This window comes from Typha angustifolia, chromosome 10, assembly GCF_048772165.1.
Source record: "Typha angustifolia cultivar Huaian chromosome 10, ASM4877216v1, whole genome shotgun sequence".
NCBI lineage: Eukaryota > Viridiplantae > Streptophyta > Magnoliopsida > Poales > Typhaceae > Typha > Typha angustifolia.
Genome location: NC_133248.1, coordinates 2,134,528 through 2,154,596, shown reverse-complemented (window position 1 = coordinate 2,154,596; position 20,069 = coordinate 2,134,528). Strand labels below are relative to the sequence as shown.

Genomic DNA, 20,069 nt, shown 5'->3' with positions numbered 1-20,069 from the left:
CAAGGTACGGAAGAGTCACAAATTATTATTAGTTATAGTGGTCCATTGGTATCATCATATATAGTGGTCCATCAAAAATAGGTACTATTTGTCTAAATGGATGCATTACTCTATAAAATTGGAGCATTGCAAAGCTATGGTAGAGGTGGTTGGTAAGTAACTTGTGTCAATTGGTCCTTGCTCACCGTTGCCCTAGCCGGCTTATCAATGCATTACTCTCGGTGATTATCTTTATCGTGGATCAAGTTTGTTAATAGTACATGCATTTATGTGGATTGGGCGATCCTTTTCATCGTTTAAAAATGTATTAGGTGGGTGCTCATCTATTTGTCTCTTAGGGTCGGTATTACTAGTATGTATAATGGCATTGTCGCTCATGACTTTGTCGATTTTGTTGATTGTGATTATGCTCGTAAAATCTAGATTGGTCCACCTGTTGACATATTTTGTGATCCTATAGCTTCATGAATTTTAGTCTAAGCATTTTCTTTGGAAAAAAAAAGGCCCACAATGGCCTTAGCTCACATATCTTGCCCATATTTATTATTTTATAAATTTGTCACTGCAGTATAATAGTGAGATATCATATGATAATCAGAGGTCACAAAGTTGAATTGTGCAAAGGTGTATCGATTCGCCTTATTTTCTAGAGAGACTGCCCTAAATGTCTGATTTATATATTCAAATATGTTAGCCGTTTGTCTATCGACTCTTACCTATAATTAGTCTGCATACTCATACTTTTTTTAAAAGAAATTTCATCTACAGTCTCATAATCAATTAGAATAAAAAAAAATTGGAATTATTATCTTGTACAATGTAAATCATCTAAGTTAATTTGTAAGCAAAATAATTTAAAAATTGTATTACTTTTTGAGGAACGGACAATTTTGCTGTCAAAATTTCTGACATTATAATAAGGAAAATGAAAAATATCTGACATCTACTACAAGGTGATTGTAGGGAGGATTTGTTAGTCACTTCTTTGAGTTTTTTTTAATCAAAATGGGCCTCTCTAAAAAAATTCATATTATTTTGGTACACTTAATGAAATTAGGGTTAATTACACTAACACTCTAAATTAGACTTGGTTTTCATAATGAAATTAGGGTTAATGCACCTACATTCCTAAACTATACATGGATTTTACGATCACCCCTCGAAATTTGTTTTTATTATAACATCCCGTTAAACTTTGGATCTAAGTTAACGATAGTGATAGTGAAGGAGTACACCTATTAACTATTATACCCCTATCACTCATCTTCTACCTTCGACTACGAGAAAAAAGAAAGGACTTTTCCACCGAGTTCTCACTTTTCCTTTCCACCAAGCTCTTTGTTATGCAAGATCCATTTCTCATCTTCATCTTCCACAGCTACAAGCCATCTAAAGAAAGCCAACGATTGTGATAAGAGATATGAGGAGACCTTTGAGGTCTATAGCATTAGTGAGACCCTTTCGTCTACATGACGGTGATAGAGAAGAGTGAAGGGATACAGATCTAAGGGAAGTGGAGATTAGGAGGAAAGAGACTAGGCCTCCAACCAAGATCCAGTGTAAGCGCTCATTCTCTTGTTAGCTCACTAGACGGAGGGACCACACTGTCCTTGTCTCCGATAGGAGTGCCAGAGCAGTAGATCCTTGCCTTCAATGTCAAGAAGAATAGTAGAGGATGTTGGCAAGAAGGCGTACCCTCTAGAGAGTCGATCTAGTAGGAGGTTGATGTTGACGGTGGCTAAAGGTGGCAAAAGTTGACTCGACCCAATAACATGATCGATCTGAACGTAAGAAAATTATGATATTTTCATAGGAGAAAGCTCATAAATCACGGATTTAATGGACTTAGTTTAACGTGATTTCAAGGTCAGAGTAAAAAGATAAAATTAAAATAGTGAAGTAATGTTTGAACTTGCACATATTAGTAATTATCTGACGTTACTACGGTCGTCGGAGGGTGGTAGACAGCCAAGGATAGTGGTGAATGGTCATAAGGTAGGGTGTTTCATGGAGATAATAGTGGATAGAATTTGAAGATAGAATTATGGTTCTAAGTTGATCTACTCCTAATAAAATAAACAGCTATGATTAATTTACTTCTACTCATAGATTATCTTACTCTTAATCCTAAAATAGTCTAAAGTTAAAACATAATCCTTCATTAGATGCTTGGATGCTTTAACAAAAAAGCACAACCTCTTATGTATAGAGAGGTTGAGTATAGTAAGTCATACTAGTACTAGTTCTAAATGTTTACACAATTTGAACTAAGATTTGTCTTATAGACTTACATAACTTAACTGGATTTATTAGAGATTTACATAACATAATTGGACTTATTTTTCTGGCTTATATGATTTAACTAACTTGCCTTAAGGGTTTACATGACAAAACTATACTTGTCTTAAGGGTTTATATAAAAAATAAGCATGAATCAATTAAAAAATAAATAGATTCGATCAATCGAGCCTAATATCTTCATGATGTGATTTGACCTGAACCAGTTCCCATTAGGTAACCTAGCTTTTGAATGAGTTTGAGTTTGGTCTAATTAGGTTAGGGTCAAATGTCTAACTTGATTATTAAACGAGTAATGTCCATGTTTACTACCTCAACTTAATTAACCTGTTTATGACCTGACTTACCAACCCATTTATGACACGATAACATGTTTATAATCTGACTAACCTGTTTATGACCTGAGTCACCCATTTATGACTTGATTAACTTTTTTAAACACGAATAAACTCTTTTACAACTTGAATAAACTTGTTTATAACTCGAATAACTTATAAAAATTTGAATATATTTTTGCCATCCAATAACCCATTTATGACTCATGCAACTTGTCGTATTCGTGTTTATAAATTCTGATCCGTTTAATAAATGAGTCAGTTTTGTGTTTGCGACCTGATCAAAACTTAACCCGATGTCGACGAATGGTTCCGATGTCGATGAAGGTAAGTAATCGAGCATCCCCATATCAAATTTCTAAAAACAACCCTATAGGATAACGACGTTGCCGCTCGCAACACCTACGATGACGAGAGTGACGATAATGAAGATATAGATGGGAATGAGTCACTAGAGAATCCCACGGTCGCCGACCTCTCACACTTATCTGTAGATTTAACACTACTCTCAATCCCCCTACTACCGTTTTCATCCCCTTTCAACGATGAAGTGCCTTGCTCATTCCATTGTCTATGATGTCCCTTTCAACGGATAGCTATAGAAGGACGATGAGAGGTAGCCAGCCTCCACTGGAAAGATTGGATTTAGTTCTAGATGGCAGCAACGACGAACACATGAGCAATGGCTGGGTCATCTTCGATAGTAGTAAGAAAGGAGAAAAGGGTGGAGGAGAAGGAGGCAAGAAAATAACTAATCCACTTATATTTAGAAGTCGCTGAACCGGAAAGCAACTTACTTAAAAAATACTTTCCCTCACACTTAGCAATCTTTTTAGCAGTTTTTAAATTTAGAAATTGCTATCCTGATTAGCAATTTTTCAATTCTTCTAATCTTGTATTTAAGTTTTAAACCGCAGCAAATTCGTAAAGAAAATATTTAGGAGGGTTAATTTGGTCAAACCATTCTTTCTCTACTGCCAAGAAAAAAGAAGAAGAAGAAGAAGAAAGAATTGTGATGGTCTACTGTCCTTGCAGTAACTTGCACCTACTGGTTGCAATTGGAGCCACTGTGCAAACCTTTGATTGTCTATACGGGTGGACAAACGACTCGGCAAACGCATCCTCCAATCTAGAATTTGGAGTTGGTTGGTTGGTTGGTTGGTCAGTCAGTCAGTCAGTCAATCTGTGTCTGTCCTTGGAGTGCCTCCGATGAGCAAAACTTGAAGAGTATCTCCTTCCAACCCCTCTTCTTTTCCTTGCACTCCTTGATAGCCTTTGTGCAAGTCCATGGACTGAGGCTAAGGTTGCTTTGGGAGAAGCTCTTATGATCAATGGGAAGTTTCCTCGGTGGTTTGCTTGATGGCATCCCTCTCAGTTTGGTTGGAGAAATGGGCCTTTCCTTCAAGAAGAAACATCCTACTTTTCTCCATCCAGTGGTTGTTGCCCTTTACTTTGTCACTGCACTTTGATGCAATTAACTAGTAGATAGATAGATAGATAGCTGTACGCCATAAGAATTCCTAGTGTCTCAAAATCAATTGATCGGTTTTCTAACATGGCGTTAATAATTCAGTTATTCTTATTATTATCATTTTTAATCTTACAATTGTCTATCTAATCAGATGTAGAGAATAATTAACTTTAATTGCCTCCCATTTAATCTCACTTTCTACTAAGCTCATTTTAAATGGAGAGGAAAACTAGTTTAGCTCACTTTCCAGTTCAAACAAAAAATTTCGCTTAATTTTAATTATATTGTTATTAGTCGAGAGGCGTAAAAAAATTTTAGTTAAATCAAGTGTAAAATTATAATTAGACTTATTTGTAGTATAAGATTAAGACGAGAATGAATAATATTTTTAATATAATTTAGGGATAATCTTATATATAGTTGTGAATCTGGAGTAGTGTTTTTAATAACATCCAAACGAGACATAATAGCTTAAACATTTAGATCAACCGGTTATCTAGCATAGCATTATAGATATTTATTCTCTAATTTCTATAATTGAGATGTGTTGGCCTGCCCATCTTATAATCTATATTTATTTGCATGTTGTATTAGAGTCAGATATGAGAGAGCATGTTAGAAATATAGATATCAGCTTAAGTTTTTAAAATAATTAGTTATTTAATATGATATTAGAGCTACATTTTTGTGTAGACAAATGTTTAAGTTTTGTTATCTGGGCAGTGCCCCCACATATTATCTTATCTATCATCTGTCGACACGTAGTATTAAGAGCTACACGTGAGAAGAAATGTTAAATGCATAATATATATTATTTGTCCGTCGCTTAATAACTTGTTTTGAAGTTAGTTAATTATCTAATAATATTGTGTGCGTGATAAAGAAGCAAAAAAAAAATTGAGTTAAACTTGTGATTACAACCTATCTATTAAGATAGACAATTTGAATAGGGTACGAAAGTTTTTACCTACGTATTATGAATTTTATATCCCCTCTAAAATGTCTTTGGTTACCAGAAAGTGAAAAAAAAAAGTACCCACTTTTTAAAACTTCTCTACTTTTAATATTTAGTTAAAAAATAAATTAAAAAGGACTTCTTTACTCATCAAAAATAGATGTAATTCCTCCTTTTGATTTTCTTTTATAAGAAAATGACATATTTTAGTAAACTCCACTTTCTAAATATTATATAAAATTTTAACTAGGAAGATGTAAACTTTTATAGGCAGAAATATATATCTATATATAGCGATTTGATAAAAAAAATTATTAAATATCAATTGTAACTTCAAGGAGCAGATTTAAACCCATGATCTGGATCATAAACTGAGATTTAAACCCATGATCTGGATCATAAACTGATATCTATCACTCTGTTACAAAAGTCACCCTAGACCGATCGAAAAGTTGTTCCATTTGGAGTTTGACCCATCTGAGAGGATTTGGATAATTTGGAGGCCAACTGGCCAACCAACAGTTTACCTACATCACAGGAGCAACAGCAGCTCTGACTGGTGAAATTTTGTTCAAGAACCAGTGGCCAACCCACAAATGACCCAATTAACCCATTCATTCTATATACAAGAGAGATCTAGAGAAAGAGAAAGAGAATAAAATGTATTAATTCCACTATTCTTCTTTCCCTCAATTCTACACTCCTCCCTTTCTTCTTCCTCACATCATCCCTACTACAATTCTCTATTTAACCCTCCCCTTGTCCCTCTTCCAGACCTGAAGCTAGCAGTGCTCCTCCTCACTCTACACAACTCTCATCTTTCATTCATCCAACAATGGTATGTAAATCATTCACTTGTAATGCTTCTAAAACTAGTCTCTAACTCCTTATATGCTTATGTTCCAGGTCAGTGGCAGTGTGTTTGAGCTAAGAGTGAACCCAGGAAAGCCATCACTAGTCCCTCCTGCGAACGAAACTGACAAGGGTCTGTACTACCTCTCCAACCTTGACCAAAATATTGCAGTTATAGTCCAGACTATATACTGCTTCAAAGCTGGAGACCATAGAGGGAATGAGAGAGTTGGTGATGTTATGAGAGAGTCCTTGTCGAAGGTCCTCGTCGACTACTACCCTTTGGCCGGCCGCCTGACGGTTAGCGACCAAGGGAAGCTCGTCGTGGATTGCACCGGAGAAGGGGCGGTCTTCGTCGAGGCTGAGGCCGACTGCGATTTGGAGGACATCGGAGACATTGCGAGGCCCGACCCTTGCATGCTCGGCAAGCTTGTTTACTCTGTTCCCGGGGCCAAGAGCATACTAGAGATACCTCCTCTGGCTGCTCAGGTGCACTTTTACGAATTCTCTACATATATGTCAATTAAATTCTCTATAGATTTTGAATCAATATATATATATATATATATATTTGAATCTAATCTCTTGTTGAATGATTTATCTTTTATACTGGAATGGAGAAAGATGCATGCATAATTACTTCTCAGCGACTTTCTAATTCTTAAATCCGTAATCAAAAGGTACTGAGAAATCGGTACTGAATATAAGGAATTAGAATGCTGGTTCTAGGAAACAAACATCATTATCATAGGAAATATTGCTTTCTCTGAAGGTGATTTCTGGCGATGAATAAATAACCAATGTCTGAAGAGACATCAGACATAGTGACATGACACTTGTGTGGCATGAACTCATCTATAAAATTATCTATTTTGAAACTAAATGAAAGCTAACTTTCTGTCTCCTGACATCAAGTGATGTTGTTTGGCTTTGTTAGAGTTGCAGAAACTAATCCTTTCGTTCTGTATTGTTAGTGAGTGTGAAATTTATATTCGACTTACTCTACTTTCTTACCTCCAGGTTACTAAGTTCAAATGTGGGGGATTTATCCTTGGACTAGCCATGAACCACTGCATGTTTGATGGTCTTGGAGCCATGGAGTTTGTTAACTCATGGGGTGAAACCGCAAGAGGTTTACCGATATCGGTACCGCCCTTCTTAAACCGAGCAATCCTCAAAGCCCGCGATCCTCCGGTGATCGACTTCCCCCATCATGAATTCACCGAGATAGAGGATTCATCAAACACCACCAGTCTCTATGAAGAAGAGATGCTCTACCAATCCTTCCACTTCAACCATGACAAGCTTGAACAGCTAAAGAGACTAGCCATGGAAGATGGAACTCTCAACAAATGCACCACCTTTGAAGCTCTCTCCGCCTTCGTATGGCGAGCGCGGTCCAAGGCCTTGCAGTTCGAGCGAAATCAACAGACCAAGCTTCTGTTTGCGGTCGACGGGCGATCTAGATTTAGCCCACCATTGCCAAAGGGATACTTTGGCAATGGAATAGTGTTAACCAACTCTCTCTGCAATGCAGGTGAGCTTCTCGAGAGGCCCATCTCCTTCGCGGTCGGGCTAATTCAGACGGCCATCGAGACGGTCACCGATGGATACATGAGATCTGCGATGGATTACTTCGAAGCTACAAGAGCTAGGCCTTCTCTTGCTGCAACTCTACTGATAACTACTTGGTCTAGGCTTTCTTTCCATACCACAGACTTTGGATGGGGGGAGCCATTGCAGTCTGGGCCAGTGGCTTTGCCTGAGAAGGAGGTCGTATTGTTCTTGTCTCATGGGAAGGAGAGGAAGAGCATCAATGTTCTTCTAGGGCTGCCTTGTTCAGCCATGCAAAAATTCCAGGAGCTAATGGAGATATAGGAAATTAAACTATAATTACCATGACTGGGGAAGTTTATGTCATTGTGTTGATCTGTTTACAATGTTTGGTTGCACCCTTCACTGTTGTAAGGTTAATTACTCTATTTATGTAATAGTTTCCATTAATCTATGTCTGTCTCACATCTAAATTCATTGCTATGCTCTCAGAGAAATTACTCATGTGCCTTACACTCACTCTAACATCCCTAATCTCTTTGATTTTTTTTGGGCTTTCTATCATCATCTACATTGAACATTGTTATAGCAATTGACTCCTCTCCTCACAGACATTTATAAGACATCTAGAATTAGTTTACAAGGTTTTCATCTTGAATAAGACAAAAATGTATCTACTATTACTGGCAAAATATATTACATTTTACTATAAGACTATTTACTGAGTAATATTTAAAAATTATTGTAGGATAATAATAAGTTTTGCAACCTATAGTAGTAGATCATTCAAAAACTCATGAAAAGTTGGTGGTGATGTTAAAAGAAAAAGAAAGAAAAAGTTTGTCAACTCCTTCACTTAGAACTGAAATACTCTGCTAACCAGAAGTGACCTAAAAACCCACCCATTAGCTAACAAAAACAACACCACAAGTTATTTTCTCTTCAACGCATTCACAAAATTATCCACCATGGTGGTGGTGACAATGTTCAAATCATGGCCAGATACCTTACACCCTGCTCTCCTAAATAAAAGAGCATGGTCATTATCATTAGAAATCATCTACACTACTTGTTCTACTTCAGAAAAGATAAAAACATAGGTCAAAAGAGAAATTACTAAGGGGTTGGATTAACTCCATGGAATGGAGGGGATGATGGAGTTTGAGAGTCTGGTGATGGGTATAAGGGGAAAGGGAAATATGGTGGTTTTAAGAAGGGGAGAAGCCATTGCGGGATGGGAAAAGGAAAAGATGATGGATTTGGAAGTGGTATGTGAGGGAAGGGGAAAGGAAGAGATGGTGGAAAAGAAAAGGGTGGCAAACTTGGCCATGGAAACCAATATGGTGGAAAGAATGGCCAAAAGAACAGTGAAGAGTTAATACCACTAGTACTACTACTAGACATTACTCCATTTCTAGTTCCACAAAGGGAAGTGTCTCTCTTTGCAGGCCTATAGCTCAAAGCATTCAAGTTAAAGAAGCAAATGTGAGCCTCCCTAGCTTTGATTGCCACATGCTGACTTGATCCTCTCAATCCAGGGACATTGCAGAGAGAGGATGAGCTCCTCATCAAGCTGGCTCTGCATGCAGACTTGATCTCTCTGCCTTCCCTGCACTCAAATCCATCAACAGGGGGGATGTCGAGCTTGTAGATGCCATACTTGTCAGTGGTTCTCTCTGCTTCCAGTGAGATCTCCTCTGTTGATGTGGAGCTCACCCTGAACCTGCATTGTATCAGAACTCTGGCACCTGTTGATGCCCAAGACTCAAAGCTAAGTGAAGCTAGAACCAAACTGAAAACTAATGGAGATGTGGGTCTTGGAAGTTTACCTTTGAGGAAGAAGCTATGCTTGGAGAAGGTGTTGTTTGAGCAAGCATCACAGTAGACTGCACCAATGACACTGATGTTTGAGATGGATCTTGGGAGGGCTTCAGTGAAGAGGAGATTGGTGCAGATGGATAGGATTGCAACAATGAGAACCCTTGGATTCATTATAGTGTCAGAAGAGAAGAAGTAGGAGAAACTCAAATGGAAAACTTGGTTCTTGGATTGAGATGAGAGTGGACTGGGAGAGAAGATGATGGGAAACTCAAATGAAACAAGGACATGTGAGGGGGGGTGCTTTTGGACTGATGTTGAGATGTTTGTCAGGTATTGCTTGTCTGATTCAGTCTGTTGCTCACTTGGCAGATTCAAGAGGGTGCATGTGACTAATTTGGAGCTTTTCTCCAATGCACTAGTTGCCAAATCTTTTCTATAAGATCATGGGAGTTGAGAGAGAGAGAGAGAGAGAGAGAGAGAGAGAGAGAGAGAGAGAGAGAGAGAGAGAGTATATTAATTAGAGCTCCTAAGTTTGTTATATAATTGTAGACAAATTTATGCATGAGGAGAGATGGTGGTCTTAGGCTCCATTATTCTGCTGTTCTTCCTTACATATTTGGATGTCACCTCTTCTACTCTCTAGTCTGTTCCATTTGTGGAAGCAATCTGCAGGGAAATTATGAGAAAGGTACGTGGCCACTTGTTATTATAAAATAAGTAGATTGGAGAAGAATATTTGTGGAAAATGCATCAGTTTTACTTTGTTTGTACTTGATGATGATTCATTAGTTGGCAATAAGGAAAATTAATAACAAAATTAAATACTATTGAATAATATTTTAGTAATTAGTTTATCTAAATCATTTTCTCGCTTTCTCAAATGCAAAATTACTAATATTTGAATTTTTGCATTCAAGTTTTGTAAATATATCTTTTTGGATGGATAATATTGATGGTCTGCGTTAAAAATACTATATATTTGATATAAATATTTATTAATTTTGAGCTAAGTTTTAAGTAAGGTTTAGACATTATTAATATGGATTAATGGTGGAATATAAAGAGCTCAAAAATACTTTATCCTTACATATTCGGTTATTCAAAACCATAAAAAGAAATAAAAGAAAATTGGCTCTAAAAGTGAGTATCATAAAAATAAAAAATAAAAAAAATGAGTTTAGTATATATTGGATAATTAATAAATGTTAGTACAGTATAACAAATATGCAAACTGTTGGATTTGGCTCGACAAGGAAGGGATATTCAAAAGGACACACTATTTCGGGTTCAACCAATGTGAATCAAACTAAATACGAATTTGTATTCGAAAAAAAATAAATTTGGACTTGACTCATGAGTGAACTGAACCGAACCGAGTGGGCCAACACGCGTGTGAGTTAAATTGTATAATACCACGTACAAATGATAAACACAATATATATATATATATATATATATATATATATATATATATATATATATAACTAAAATACTCTTATGTTTTTTAAAGTTAAACCGTAAAATATTTATCAGTAATTTTTTTCTTTGCAATATAGGATAAAATATGGGATAATTTTTGAACTATTTAAAATAATTTATATAAGGGTGAAATAAAATTTTTGAATTTAAATTATAGTTAGTTAATTAACGAATACAATTATGATATTTTTGAAGACTGCAGTGGTAATTATGATATTTTTGAAACATTTTGGTGGCAGCTATGTTAAAATCCCAACCAAAAAGACATCCGTACTTACCCCTCTCCTCTACATTCTCCACGTCCATCGCCCTCCGCCTCCGTCGCCGCCTCCCTCTTGCTCAAGACCCCCTTCAAGGAGATTGTGGTTTCCTCGTACAAGGCGGAGGTGTGCTCCGTCGATTTCCGGAGAAAGGTGAGATCTTTATGCAATTTGGGCCGTCCTTCGGTTTAGTGCTGATTGGAGGAGGGTGGTGGGATATAACGGGCTAGGATTTCGTAGGCCTTCCAGCCCGATGATTTGGCCTCCATCGGGTTGGGTTCAAGCGCAAGGGTTGAATTGTCTCTCCTCTCTCCTCCTCCTTTTCTTTTGGGAGAAATTTGAGAAAACTTCCTCACCATCGATCGAAGTGCGCATAGATTTGATCCACAATAGACGATCTTGATCCCTCCTCAGGTTAAGTTCCTTTTTTCCTTATTGGTGATGTGCAAGATCAAATTGCGAATTGAGATCAGAGAACATAAACATCCAGATACGGGGGGTGGGAACGATCTTTATGGATAATAAGTTGGTTAACGCCATATACAGATCGCATCGGAACTGGGAATAGTTCCTTGGTTGTGAGCATATGTAACATTATTGGATTTTATGATCTGTGTCGATCCCAGAATCCAAAACGAAGCAAGAAACCTAACTTTTCTTTTTCTTTTTGGATGCTCACAAGTGTTTATATTCTTTTTTTTTTTGTCAGAGTTATTGTTATTAGCATGTGATTGGAGGATAATGATGCTGAAGTTCTGATATTTCATTGTTCTGTCGTTAGTTTTCCTGATGGGACTCAGTAAGATTGAAGTTAATCTGAGAAGGTTGCTGGCAGCAGCTCCACAACAGCAGAATCAGGCAAAACTAATTCATGTGAGTGGAAATCTTGTTCTAAATTCTTATATTCAAAGTGCTTTTAAACTAAATCTAGTTATTTAGTAAAAGGAGGATTTCAATTAAGTTGCCGTATTATGTGCTCTCTGTTAGCAGCACCATTGGTTGATGAATTCAGCTTCTGGAGGATCTTACAGCTGGTGCTATGTGTAATTTAAAATTTTTAATTACTGTTATTGTAGAGCATTAAGTCTAATTATTGGGACTTTGGCTATATGAATTCTCTATGTGACCTATTTGATTCCATTCTGCTAATTATTCTACTGAGGAAAGCTGATGCCTGGTTGCCAAAGTTTCGTGACCATCTTTGTTTTCTTTGAGCCAGCTAGAGAAAGATAGGGTCATATCCACTTGGTAATGTACCTATAAATATGAGATACATTATAATGACACAATTAGATACAAAAAAAGAGTATAATAGAAGAATATTATTCACAATCAACAAAAATTAAGGTGGAAATAACTTGTAATGTAGGACATTAAGTCGCCTTCGAATTGGGGCATGTTGGTCATGGATCAGAAAGGTAAGTGCCATCTAGCATACTTTCTCCTTCCTTAGCATACTCTACTTGGTCGAGATCATCAATGATATGGAATGGAGGAAGAGGTACTGATAATCGAAGTTGTGAAAAGAAGAGTAGCCAGACGTTGGAGGAAGTCCTTGTCAGTTGCCACTAAGGTCTCTGTGAGAATGAAAAATAAAAAACCCTCTTTGCCTCTTCTTTCTCTAAGTAAGCAGTTCAGTCATCTAATGCCCCGCAGAAAAATCTGCCATGCAATACAATGCTTTTTTGTCGCCATAGTCTTTCCATTCTCTCTCTCTGTGCTCCCCTTAAATGTCTTGCCATTGTGGCATCAGTGTTTATGACATGTTTTGTGTCAGCATATTGTATTTTCATTGTGGTTTTGCATTCTATGCATCATAGCATCTGTTTATTTTGAGGGGTCATATTCCATATTTTAGATTCTTAATTATATCATGCAAGTTATTCTTGTGTTTCCAAGCACAGCAGGTGTTCTTGATTTGGTGTGTTTCTTAGTTTCCATGTGAAACTTTCCATGCTGGTTGGCCTTGTTGATAGTTCATGTGCGTACATTTTTCTCTTGCAAATTTTTGCATTGCACAAGATATGTTTGTGGAAAATCTCAATCTAGAATTTTTTTTTTTCACCCTTGTTATTGAAAGTTGATAAGCTAATCTTCTGGACTTGGGCATTAAATTTACTACTGGATTTGGGGTTTGATATCATAAGGTCTGGAGATCTCTATTGTCCTTCATCCTAACAAAGATGATCTTTTCCATTGTTTAAGCTATTTGATCATCCAAGAGAATGAAAAGGAGATTAATAGTTGAATAAGAAAAGAAAAGAATATCTAGAAATGCTGCTCTTAGCTGCAAAGATAACATCCAGTTATAGTCATTTGGTAGGATGAATGAATTCAGATAAGATGTTAGTCAAAATTCGGCACAGCAGAATAACTTTATGAACTTAATGTGTTTTTCTTCTTTTGGTCACTAATGTACAAGAACCAAATTCTTCATTTGCTTATTATTTTGGATATGTGTTAACTAGCTTGACTTGTCCAGCTCCAATCATTTTATTCTACTTTTATATCTTTTCAATTGGAATATAATGGGTAAAGTATGACATGATTAACTTTGCAGTATGTAACCACTTTAAGGGAACAGTTAGAGCAGCTAGGAATGGAGACTACAGCAGGAGTCTCAAGGTTTGTTCAATTTTTTAGCTTGCTCATCTTTATTATTTTTCTTTTCTTTTCTTTTCTTTTTTATTTAGAAATTTCACCTCCTGAATACTTATGCATAATATTTAGGACCTACAAACAGCTCAGTATGCTCCTCTATGTGAAGCTCTTTACAATATTTTGGCACAAGTTTTCTTGGTCCTTAGAAGGAAACAGTTTGAAAAGGTTCAATTGTACGAAATGAATTTCTTGGTCTGGGATGATATAAAGCCTAGCAGTGGAACTTGGATTGCCACAGGGAGTAAATGTAGCACTATAGAATGGTAAAGCACTAAGTAGAGAAACAATTGTAGGATAGGGATATTAACAAGTGATTGGATAAGTTGAGATTTTCTTTTAGTGAGAAATTGAGAGCGAGAGGTGAATCAGACATGATATCATAGAGAAATGGAACAAAGGGTACTAGTTGACCCAAGGAGAGATGAGGTATTGCGATAAATACAGAAAAGATACCTTAGTTTGGATAATTGTCTGTTTGTACTGTATATTAGAACTTCTAAATCTCCTGCTTTATCATACATGTATGTACTTACTGGCTATTTTTAACTCTGCACTCAATTAAGAAACTCATAATATATTGGATTAAGTTCTATTTTTTATGTAAAATTTTGTCATCTCTTCATGGGCTATTCCATTACGTACTTGCTGGTTTGCTCCATTTCTTAATCTTATCGTAGGAGTTATCACAACAGTAATTAATACAATTATAGATAGATGTTACACACTTACATACTACACACTGTGTGTCTCAGTCTCAGTTCACAATTGTCTTGTGCTTTGAACTCTTTTATTTTAACTTGATTTTGCAAAGTGTTGTACTAACTGGTCTTTTAACCAAGGTTTAAAAAATCGAGATCGGGACCAACCTTTCGAAAAAATGATACGTATTGGTCGGACCGGCCGTATTAGTCACCTAAGTCATATCAGACTTTTTAATTACGTAAAATTTTAAATATTATTTAAAAATGTAGGAAAACGTTTTAAAAATTTAGAATTTTTTTTACTAAAAATAAGAAAATAAAGAAAGAAAAACTATGGTGCAATAAAAATTAAAAGGAAGAGATTAGAAAGAGAGTGAGTGGAAGAAAATCAAACAAAAGAAGGAAAAACTATAGTGCAGTGAAGAAGAAGAAGAAAGAGGAAAGAGTGGAAAGAATAAAAAAAGAAATAAATTAAAAAATTATATACTGGAGTTTGTTAGAGTTCGCGAAAGTTAGATCTCTCCATAAGAGAAACAATAGTTATATAATAAGAAGAGAAAAAAAAAGTGAAAGAAAGAAAGAGTGTAAGAGAGAGTGAGAAGAAAGAGTGAAAGAGTAAAAGAGAAAGAAAGAGAATTTTGGGATCAGGCCTAGATCAGGATCGGCTAATCTGGTGAACTATGCTTTTAATTTGATTTTGCAAAGTGTTGTACCATTCAAAGCTGGTTTTATTTTCATTTCGGAGCAGGTTCTACAAAAAAGTTAGATCGATAGAGAAGTTAGCATTAATCATCTAAACTATTTTTAAGATGGTGCAATATACAAAAAGTATTAAATTGGGAAGATGTTGGCAATTCCACCCATCTTTCCTGACATCCTGTACATATGCATAGGATAATTTCAAGGTGAAGTAAACCCCATTCTTGCTCTCATTCTTATCATAGATCATTAGATTTTTTATGTTTTTCACCACCTGCTCATGTTCTTTTATTCTTGATACTGCAGTATGAAGATCTCTTAACCTACACTTATGAAACAGATATAGTGATGACCTGAAATTTAAGATGTTATTCCTGTTGGAACATAAGTGCTATTTCAGCAAATACACAACATTTCTTGTTCAAGTGCCCCATCTTTGCTTATTATATTAACAGTTGGAAGGCTTCCATCTTTATCGAATGATATCCTTTTTGTAGATTATAGAAGTCTAGTACAATTTGCCAATACATTTGACTTTAAAAGTTCATGAACATATAGTTATTTCAGCAGAGATTTGCCACGTTACAGTTCATGTGTGATCAATATCTTATGAAATATTGATCATTTTAATTGCATAAAGATATAAGTTGCACACAGCCATGTATGCATGCATGCATCTTTTCATATAACATTTACTCTGCTTTGTTAGGTTTACTCGTGCCTGCAATATTTAGATAGCTCTATTGATGGGGTTCAATTCCTATTCTTCACATTTCCATACCTTACAGTAAATTTTCCATGCTCAAAATTACAAAGACTCCACTTTTAATATAGAAAGCATGGATGCGTCTTGCAGATTCTGCTGCTGATGATATATTTAGCACTTATCTTTGTATTACTCTAATATTTCACATAGTAATAAAATCTCCTTTGATTGCTTCTTAGTGTCACCAAAGCAAAGTTGAATGAATATTCAGAGAAGATTGAATCCATTGCTGCAAAATTAGCTGCTCCATCTGTATGCTTCTTTCTCTCTTTTGATTCTCAAATTTTGGTTTTTTTGGTTAATCCTATCCAATTTGGACTACTCCACCCATTAGTACAAAATCTATGTTCAGTTCTCGCTGTCCATTCTGGTAGTTATCTGTTGAAGTATCTTTTCATGAATATCAAGTCAGTAGTAGTTTAATAATTAATGCTACTGCTAGTTGCAGGCTTTACATTATCATATCAGAATTTCAAATGATTAACTTTTGTTGTGATTTATTGATTCCAGCGATGGTTTACTCTCTCTAAATGACAGATAGATAGTAAAAAACAATATATATTTATGCATAGGAATGTACATATATGCATGGTAAGCAGGGCACTTGGGTGTAAATTCGAATGCTTACACCCGTCTTGAGTGGATTGGATTCCATCTGGGCCGACCCTATGCTGGTCAGTCCTAGCAGGCCGTCAGATGCGTGTCAAACGTATCAGCCACGTTTATCTAATAGCTTTGATTGCACTCACAATAACCCCTCTCTATTTGTATCCGGTCGTGATTAAAACCGTTGGATGCGCATGACTACTGCGTTAGTACACATTCAATGGCTGTCTAGATCAACCTGCACGGATCGGCCCAAACAGAAACCATGCTTGTCTTGAGTGTTCAGCTTAGAAACCATGTATTAAAAAGTGTAGTCTTATTAATCTTTAGAGAATTACTTCTGGGGTTATGTAAAGCTAGAGAAAATTGCTCCTGAACTTGTGATTTTTTTATATATAAGCTTTTTAGGACCTGCTGAACATATCAACTGTTTAGACTTCAGTGTTTAAACTTAGTGCTGGGGCCTGGGTGGATACTCCTCAATATATGTTTATGTATATTCTGTTGGGACTCAACACCGTTTTCTGTTGTAAAATTCATTTCACTTCATAAAATTCTGTGAAGTGTTTTTTCTTTAAATTAGTGATGTAGGATACTTGGTCCTTTTGTTGTCCAACACTGATATCTTGAATGGATTTGTTGAAATTATCATGGATTACCGGAACTGCAATATGTTAACTCTTCCTTCTCTTCCTTTTCTAATTGCTGTTGAGAATCTCTTCAGCCACAACCGACAGAGGAGGTTGAAGAAATTAATCAGGTGGAAAACTCTCCTAGGGCAGAGAAAATTGCAAATTATTTGACTTCTTCCGAGGGGTTAAGAAGGAGAACCATGTAAGTAAATCTGCACTTATGTCAATGATAGTATGTGGACAGTTTGTGTCCTTTTCTGCTTTCTTGTATTTGAAGGCTTGATTGACTTCTTTAAAAACTTAACAGAGCTCAGACAGAGGTTGGAGGAAGTACTCAAGAAAGTAAGGAGAGGAGTTCAGGAGAGCCTATTAGACTGGATGTGTCAACGCAGGCTCACATTGAGAAACATAGGTGCCTTACAAAATTGAACTTAACTATTGCCTAATTTATTTGCTTCATTCAGGAGAGGTCATGTTTTTCACCTACTGAGGTATGGGCATAACTTTTCACTCCATATCGTATGGTTTTCTGCCAGTCTTTTCTAACTTTACTCACTGGGATTGCCCAGAAAAATATTGTCATAAGTTGATGCTTAAAATCTGTTGGCAGCCTTTCTGCACATATTGTAATTATTAATTAGTTCTCCATCTGAACAGTGTCCTATGCAAAATCCTGAGGTTGGTTCTTTGCTTAATTACATTCAGGCTATTATGAGGGATGTAGCTATTGCTGATTGCATATGGCTTATCAGACAACTTCTTTCTAGGACCAAACTGTTCCTTTTCTATCCTTTGTTGCAATAATGGCGTCTAATATCTTGATCTGAAATACCACTTGCCTTTCTTACATGAAACAGCCTTAACTTTGAACAGGTAGGATAAAACAAATTTAGTATTAAATTATAGTATATTTTAATTATTGCATCTGGTATTGACATGAAATAGACGGTATGCAGCTTGCTGCAATTTTTTCGGCTCTGTTCATTTTTGTGGAACTTTTGTCTTGGCATCATCCACCTTTTAGTTGTCTTCCTTTCTCCTACCAGATGTGTGTTTGACACTTCTACATTTTTCGCTTTGTGAATTCAGAAACAGTATAAATTTTAAAAAATCATTTCAAGTTATTCTTTTGCAGGCATATCTTCTTATCGTTTACTAGGGATATTGAGCATCTAGATCTAAATATTATTGAAACTAATTTCCTGTCATCCTACAGAAGTTCATTCCATTTCTTATTGATTCTCTCTCTCCCTTGGTAGAAAGCTTCAAGAAGATTTGACTGATGAAATGGTTGGCTTAGCGCATCAATTAAAGGAGAGTAGTCTTATGATGAACCAATCTTTGCAAGACACTGAGACGGTAGAGATTTTTCTTCTAACCTTTTCTCTTCTTTTAGCTTTTCCCGTCTTCCATCTTTGTGTGCATTTGTGGTTTAGTGATAATCTGTCCTGATTGTTTGATGCAACAAGAAGAGGAAGCAAGAAATAGGTAACAGGCCTTTTTAGTCCTATAAATTGCTTTGGCCTTTTATCCAAATAATATATTATTTATGACATAATCTCATACATATGCAGACAATATTTTCCCCATTATAAACAATAACAATGATATGGATAATTGGATATCATGTCAATCAACTTTGTCCCTTGTGGAAACGACAACTTTTGATCTTTGTGAATCTTCCTATTAATAATATGCAATTAATGGTTCTTTTACTGCCCCCCAGGATGAAAAATAAATAGTATGCATGAACTGTTATGATACTTCAGATGAGAATCTACAGAAATATACTCTTCTATCTTGTGAGATGTAAATTGGTTTTCTTCAAGACAATTAGAGGATTTAATTTGTATTTTCCAGTTAGGATTCCTGGAATCAGCTGTTTAATAATTCTAAACCTTGAGATACATGTTGCTTCTCATCACAGAATATTTTGTTTGCCAATTTTAGGCAGATGCTAGGGATTGTTATGCCAAATTAACTGACACAAAAGAGATTAGCAAAAAGGAATGACAGACGTGACATTTCAGTATTTTGAATTGAGGTATATCAGTGTATTTCCCTGGTTGTTTCCTTTGATAATGGATCTTGTCCAGTCTCTGGTGATTTTACTCCAGAAAGTGTCATCTATGAGAAAAAAAAAAAAACAACCACTCTCTGCATGTTCTGCTTGATTCTAGAATTTTTTTTTTTTTTTGAATGAGACAACCACTGAGCTTGTACTCTTATGATCTACTCAGATTCTTGATTCAACCGAGAGGGCCGTAGAGCATAGCTTGGCGAGCACCGGCCATGCTAATGTACGAGCTGTGGAGGTATATTCAGAGACTTCCAAAACGACATGCTTCACATGGCTTTTGATGTTTGCAATGATTTGCATTTTCATCATGGTGGTTCTACTCATTCGAGTAACTTGAGACACTCCATCAAAATGAAATGTTTGTGCGGATACCATAGGAAAACATCATCAGCATTGAAGATGGCAATACTATTACAACTGCAGTAGCTTGCTTGCACCCACATTACAAGTTCTCTGCTGCTGTACTGGAGATCACAAATCAGGTGCAACAACTCTTGCTTGATCTCCATATTACAGAGTGTGGGGTATATGACAAACAGGCAGCTGAACAGTACATGGTTGTTTTTTGTAAATTCCCACAGTTAACAGAGCATATTCTTTCTTTGTCATCTTGTACTCTTTTTCTCCAACTCTTTGTAGAGTATTCATCAAGTTGCAGGATCAGTTATTTTGAAATGAATTGCCGTATGTGATTGTTGCTTTTGGTGTTACATAATGAAATCATTGTAGATAAATGGATCTCAGCGAGGGAGTTGTGCCACATATCTGCTTTAGAATGTCACACAAGATAATAGAAATGATGCAATACATATTTTCCCATTGTTGTTGCACAAAAAAAAAAAAAAAAAAAAAAAAAAAACTTAGTTTTCAAAATAATAAAAATAAAATTTTTATGGTCA

The 20,069-nt window shown here is 36.0% G+C and overlaps 3 protein-coding genes across 7 annotated transcripts; 2 read left to right on the top strand and 1 right to left on the bottom strand.

Moving 5' to 3' along the window:
• The first annotated feature begins 5,744 nt into the window (after positions 1–5,744).
• Positions 5,745–7,942, top strand: LOC140768752 (omega-hydroxypalmitate O-feruloyl transferase-like). Of its 2 annotated transcripts, XM_073109146.1 has the most exons (3): positions 5,745–5,897; positions 5,966–6,400; positions 6,932–7,942. In XM_073109146.1, the coding sequence occupies exons 1-3, from the start codon at positions 5,895–5,897 to the stop codon at positions 7,787–7,789; spliced, it is 1,296 nt and encodes a 431-aa protein (XP_072965247.1). In that variant the 5' UTR covers positions 5,745–5,894; the 3' UTR covers positions 7,790–7,942. The 2 variants fall into 2 exon arrangements, with proteins under 2 accessions (XP_072965247.1, XP_072965246.1); XM_073109145.1 differs by lacking the exon at positions 5,745–5,897 and having other exon boundaries at positions 5,957–6,400.
• Positions 7,943–8,314: 372 nt separating this feature from the next.
• LOC140768897 (uncharacterized) lies at positions 8,315–9,530 on the bottom strand. The gene is made up of 2 exons (XM_073109355.1): positions 9,295–9,530; positions 8,315–9,213 (listed from the first exon to the last, which is right to left on the bottom strand). The coding sequence occupies exons 1-2, from the start codon at positions 9,455–9,457 to the stop codon at positions 8,582–8,584; spliced, it is 795 nt and encodes a 264-aa protein (XP_072965456.1). The 5' UTR covers positions 9,458–9,530; the 3' UTR covers positions 8,315–8,581.
• A 1,474-nt stretch (positions 9,531–11,004) lies between these two features.
• Positions 11,005–19,891, top strand: LOC140768454 (uncharacterized). 4 transcript variants are annotated; one of them, XM_073108726.1, is made up of 9 exons: positions 11,005–11,178; positions 11,807–11,898; positions 13,586–13,650; positions 16,032–16,104; positions 17,183–17,292; positions 17,398–17,502; positions 18,350–18,449; positions 19,041–19,134; positions 19,331–19,469. In XM_073108726.1, exons 1-8 carry the CDS (start codon positions 11,007–11,009, stop codon positions 19,101–19,103), a joined length of 780 nt encoding a protein of 259 aa, XP_072964827.1. In that variant the 5' UTR covers positions 11,005–11,006; the 3' UTR covers positions 19,104–19,134; positions 19,331–19,469. The 4 variants fall into 4 exon arrangements, with proteins under 4 accessions (XP_072964827.1, XP_072964826.1, XP_072964828.1 ...); XM_073108725.1 differs by lacking the exon at positions 19,041–19,134 and having other exon boundaries at positions 11,008–11,178; positions 19,331–19,890; XM_073108727.1 differs by lacking the exons at positions 11,005–11,178; positions 19,041–19,134 and adding an exon at positions 11,258–11,439 and having other exon boundaries at positions 19,331–19,891.
• The last annotated feature ends 178 nt before the right edge of the window (positions 19,892–20,069 follow it).

What these genes read in the sequence shown, in the direction of transcription:
- LOC140768752 (XM_073109145.1), top strand. Translation starts at nt 5,957, where the DNA reads ATGTTCCAGGTCAGTGGCAGTGTGTTTGAGCTAAGAGTGAACCCAGGA. An exon ending in TACCTCCTCTGGCTGCTCAG is followed by an intron (nt 6,401 to 6,931) that starts GTGCACTTTTAC and finishes TCTTACCTCCAG; the next exon opens with GTTACTAAGTTCAAATGTGG.
- LOC140768897 (XM_073109355.1), bottom strand. Translation starts at nt 9,457, where the DNA reads ATGAATCCAAGGGTTCTCATTGTTGCAATCCTATCCATCTGCACCAAT. An exon ending in GCATAGCTTCTTCCTCAAAG is followed by an intron (nt 9,214 to 9,294) that starts GTAAACTTCCAA and finishes GGGCATCAACAG; the next exon opens with GTGCCAGAGTTCTGATACAA.
- LOC140768454 (XM_073108726.1), top strand. Translation starts at nt 11,007, where the DNA reads ATGTTAAAATCCCAACCAAAAAGACATCCGTACTTACCCCTCTCCTCT. An exon ending in CCGTCGATTTCCGGAGAAAG is followed by an intron (nt 11,179 to 11,806) that starts GTGAGATCTTTA and finishes TTCTGTCGTTAG; the next exon opens with TTTTCCTGATGGGACTCAGT. An exon ending in GGGTTAAGAAGGAGAACCAT is followed by an intron (nt 17,293 to 17,397) that starts GTAAGTAAATCT and finishes AAAACTTAACAG; the next exon opens with AGCTCAGACAGAGGTTGGAG.